General features: G+C 36.8%; 1 protein-coding gene across 1 annotated transcript; it reads left to right on the top strand.

The window, feature by feature from the left end:
- The first annotated feature begins 296 nt into the window (after window positions 1-296).
- Window positions 297-2,284, top strand: LOC141724144 (putative carboxylesterase 8). The gene has a single exon (XM_074526150.1). It carries the CDS (start codon window positions 344-346, stop codon window positions 1,316-1,318), a length of 975 nt encoding a protein of 324 aa, XP_074382251.1. The 5' UTR covers window positions 297-343; the 3' UTR covers window positions 1,319-2,284.
- Window positions 2,285-5,104: the final 2,820 nt, after the last annotated feature.

The raw sequence follows: 5,104 nt of genomic DNA, 5'->3' as shown, positions 1-5,104 counted from the left end.
TCTATTTATATAAATAATCTCATAAAATATATAACATAAGAATAACATATGTAACAAAAGTAGTTCTTAAATAAATTTATTATAATATGCAGATACAATACACTTATTATATAGATAATTTAATCTTTCATAAATATATTATTTAATTTGAATTATAAATTTATTTAATTATTTTTTTAAATAATTTTTAAGATCGAGTTTGCAAAGCATGGCTATAAACTAGTATGTTCATATTTCTTATCTCTTCTGAATCATACAACACCACATATTATATAATTTTAGATTTCTATAAATAGAGACATGTTATCTCTGAAACCTTGTATCATATATTATTACAAACACAATGCAAACAGAGTACTGTCCCCCTGATGAAGCCTACAAATTCCTACAAGCTGTTCCCAATCCAGACGGCTCACTCACCCGATCAGAAACTTTTCCCGTCATTCCAGCGACACCAGAAGTCATAGCTGACTCACCATCTGAAAAACAACGAGCTCTCTCCAAAGACATTCCACTTGACAACTTAAACATATCATTTCTGCGCCTCTTTCGCCCTACTAAACACACTGATGATAAACTTCCCATAATCATTGATTTTCATGCAGGTGGCTTCGTTATTTATAGCGCTGCGTCAGCTCCCTTTCATGAAATGTGGACTAGTGCTTCTGCTTTTGCTCCTGCTTTAGTCATAACTGTTGAGTATCGGCTTGCCCCTGAACACCGCCTTCCAGCTGCTTATGATGATGCGATGGAAGCCATAATGTGGGTACGTGATCAAGCTAAAGATGTTGAGGGATGTGATTTGTGGATGAAAGAGTTAGCTGATTATTCCAAAGTTTATATTATGGGTACTAGTGCTGGTGGTAACATTGCTTACCATGCAGGTTTACGTGCTCTAGATGCTGATTTAAGTCCAATTCAGATTAAAGGACTGATTCTGAATCAGCCCTTTTTTGGCGGGATTCAAAGAACCCCGTCAGAAGAAAGGTTGAGCCATAATCCGGCTTTACCATTACATGCTAGTGATCTGATGTGGCTACTGTCATTACCACATGGATGCGATCGCGACCATGAGTATTCTAATCCATTGATTGGTTGTAATCCGAAGATCAAACGGTTACCCAGGTGTTTGATAAAGGTGTTTGAAGGGGATCCACTGGTAGATAGAATAAAGGAATTGGTGAAGATGTTAAACGCAAGTGGGGTGCAGGTGGTGCCCAAGATTGAAGATGGAGGGTTTCATGCTGCAGACATACTCGAAGAAAGTAAGCTTCAGGAATTGTGTTTACAGATCAAGGATTTCATTTACTCCTTTTAACACAAGTTTACTATGTCACGTATTGTTTATTGTAAAGATTTTTTGTTGATTTATGTGGTTCTTATTCATTTTCAGTGTATCATTGCTTACAAGCAGGGTCACGTTGGTTGTCCCAAACAAATAAATATTTTGTATTTAACACATGTAATTTGTACATGTTCATATTCAACCTGCCAAGTAGGGCTGTTCACGAACCGAGTCGAGCCGAGTTTTGATGTAAACGAGCCGAGCTTTCATTTTTTTCTGACGAACCGAGCCGAGCCGAGCTTTTCTATCGGACAAAAAATCTTGTTCGAGCTCGAGCTCGTTATGTAACGAGCCGAACACGAGCTTGTTCGCGAACAAATACGAGCCGAACCGAAACGAGCCGAGTTCGAGTTGTAATCGAGCTGCTAGTTAAAAAATAAGCAAAAATATAATTCCATTAGCCCAAATCAACTAATCAAACCCAGCCCACAACAGAAACCCAACCCACTTATCCTCACTGTCACAACTTACAACTTGCATTTATACATTCAATTACAAAACCATCTCCTTCGTTTTTATAAAGGTATCATCGCCGTCTATCAGCCTCAAATTTTATCCACATTCCATTTTCCCTTTTTTTATATAAATTAATTCATACACACCTCCTTACTTATTTCTTACTTCCTTCAATTTCATAAATAATAATTATGATGGCGAGACCAGATCAACAATCTAAGGTTTCCACGAGCTCTCTTCTTTGATTCTCAACATTTCTGCCTTCTCCGATCCATTTTTTCGATCATTCCCCGACCACTTCTCGCCGCTCCTCGTTACCGCAGCTTATGCCGGCCAGATTCGAGACGTTGCTGTTAGTAATATCAAGAAGTGATTTTATAGATGTGAATTGTGTTTCAAGATATATTTGCTTGATTTGGTTGTAATTGGGAATAACCCATATCCTTATCTTTCTCCATCTCTCTCTGGTTATATGATTATATGTATTTTTTTCAAGCTTTATCGAGCGAGTTCGAGCCGACCGAATTCGAGCCGAGTTCGAGCCGAGCTCGAGCCGAGCTCGAGTCGAACATATTAAAACTCGGCTCGAGCTCGTTTTGCTTAAAGAACACATTTATGTGTTTGAGCTCGAGCTCGAGTTTGTGAACAAGTCGAGTCGAACGAGCCCTTAACGAGACGAGCCCGAGCTTGTTCACGAACAGCTCTGTTCGTGAACAACCCTACTGCCAAGTACCTATACTCTTAAGAAGCAAATCACTGACGAAAATCGCGTATATAAATGCTTTCTCTCATCCCTTCTTGAAGAACACAGTGAAAGTCAATTCTTTGAGAAATTTTTACTTTTTAGAATAAAAATAGTTCAGGTTAATTAGTATTGTTGTACCCAGGAAGCAAGGTCGTGGGTGCGGGAGTGCGAGAAAATATGGGGTTACTGGTGCGGGGGACATATGAAAAATAAACAAATATTTCATATATATTTTACGTTAAACATAATAAATTTTACTAACAAAACCAAAAATTGCATCAAAAGTGAATTAAATGCATCATTTATTAATAAAAAACAAGTAAAATCTTTTACTTTATGTAAAAAAAAAATACGATAATTAATACTTTTGTAGTAACTAATAGACATAACTACTTAATTTTGTAACTATAATTTGTTCAAATAGATTTTAATTACAATTTCTAAATATAAAATTTTATATACTAGGGATACGTGTTTCCGAAAATTTGATAAGGGGACTCGGCAGCGACTCAAGTATCCTTGCTAAGTGTTGTACAAATAAAATATTGTTACAGTGGTTAAGTTTTTGTTGCCCGGCAAAAGGTCAAATAATTCTCAAACTTGGGGATCATGTAGTATCAATATTAGTTTACCTATATGTTCTTTTTACTAAGCTAGTTATATTTTTATAAAGATAGATGAGCATAAACCCTTACTCTAAAAACAGAGCAATAATCAAATGAACAAGTTCATGCTTTCGAGAGCAATACAAACATAAGGATAAAGAGGAATCAATACTTATATATCAAAACATCAAACTTGTTCGGAATGAACAAAGGGCCTTTAAACTTTATATTATCTTTGGTATGATCAAGACGAGTTCTGCCCGATGTTTTGATACGAGGAAACTGGGAAACCAGTAACTACAGCCTACAGGATTGAGGCCTGGGGACGAACCAACTTCCTCCATGGCTAGTTTAACTTCTTTCATGGTCAGTTTAGAGTATAAAACACACTAGGATGGGCACGGACCATTTTCTAACAATATTTCGTAATATAGTGGGTATGATTTTTGAATTTTAGTTTGCGGGTATTTTGTTAGAAAAAATAAAATATACCGTCCTTCATAATTTATGTTTATGATTATGAGTACTAAATACAATTGACACATCAGGATTAGAGATGCACAAAAAGCCCACTGGGCCGGGTTTTGATCGGACCTTAAAAAGTCCGGGTTTTGACCGGGCCGGGCTTTTCGGGCTTTGACTTTGACCGGGTCGGGCCGGGCTTTCCGAAAATGTGAGAGCCCGTTTGGGACCTCGAGGCGGGCCTAATCGGGCTTTTTTTTTAGCCGGATTGGATCGGGCCGGGCATTTTTCTAATTTAAATCGGATCGAGTTTTATTAGAGATGCCGATGAATAAATATGTTAGCAACTAGATCATCGTAAAAATGTATTAGTTTACAAGGAATATTTTATGAAAACATTACTTCGTTGAAAACATTTAAATTCGGCAAAAAATAAACATGTTTATAGAATAATATGTTTTATCATTGTTATCCAAATATATATAGTGTACATAGTATATCTTCTTTCATTATTTATGCAACGAAGTATATAAATAATATTATTAATCACAAATATGTAAATATATATGTATTTAAAGTAATATTTATATTTATAGTAAATGTGAATTTATAAATATATAAGAAAATATATTAGAATAATCAGATTTTAACCGGGTTTTTTCGGGTTTTTAATCGGGCCGGGCCGAAGCCCGGGCTTTTAACCGGGCCGGGTCGGGCTTTGCCTAAAAATATAGGGTCCGTCAAGGCCCGAAGCCCGGGCCGGGACCGGGCCGGGCTTGACCGGGCTTTGACTGGATCGGGCCCCGGCCCGGGCTTGACCGGGCTTTGACTGGATCGGGCCGGACCAGATTTCCGGGCCCGTGCTTTTTGTGCAATCTCTAATCAGGATGCATCAGTGGACCTTGATTATACAAATTAGTAGAAGTTGAAGTTCCGATATTAACAGGATTAGTACAAGTAACTGGATGATAAGGTATTCAGAGAGCTGGAAATTTTGACATAATTGTTGACGCGCACGTGTAAATAACATATCAAACTATAGTCTCACATATAAATTCATAGCAGATATGCTGTCATTGTCACATGGAAATGAGAAACATCATTTCTAAAATAGAATAGCATCATCTAATTTAGCAAACATGTATAAATTTTCAAACCAGTGGTGTTATAATTGGTGATTAAAAAGCTTTAATCAATTCTATACATACACAGTATATATAGGAAAAAGTTCAAACGAGAGAAGGATATGTCAGGTGTTATGTAAAATTTGTTAGAGCTATACTTGAACTTATCGAAAACGAATAATAATAAAATTATCGTGTTTCACGGACTAGCAGCATAAATAATACCTGAAAATGCACTTGGTGGGAGGAGGAGGTACAGATCGCCATCCCTTTCAATAGCTCCATTAGGCTGATAATTGATACGGAATAACCATTTACAATCAACAATGTTTTGATTGGGGGTGGGAACCAATTCCCAGGTATTATT

Source organism: Apium graveolens, chromosome 5 (assembly GCF_009905375.1).
Source record: "Apium graveolens cultivar Ventura chromosome 5, ASM990537v1, whole genome shotgun sequence".
In the NCBI taxonomy this organism is placed as follows: Eukaryota; Viridiplantae; Streptophyta; class Magnoliopsida; order Apiales; family Apiaceae; genus Apium; species Apium graveolens.
The sequence above is the reverse complement of the archived record's forward strand: the minus strand, read 5'-3'. Positions and strand labels throughout refer to the sequence as shown.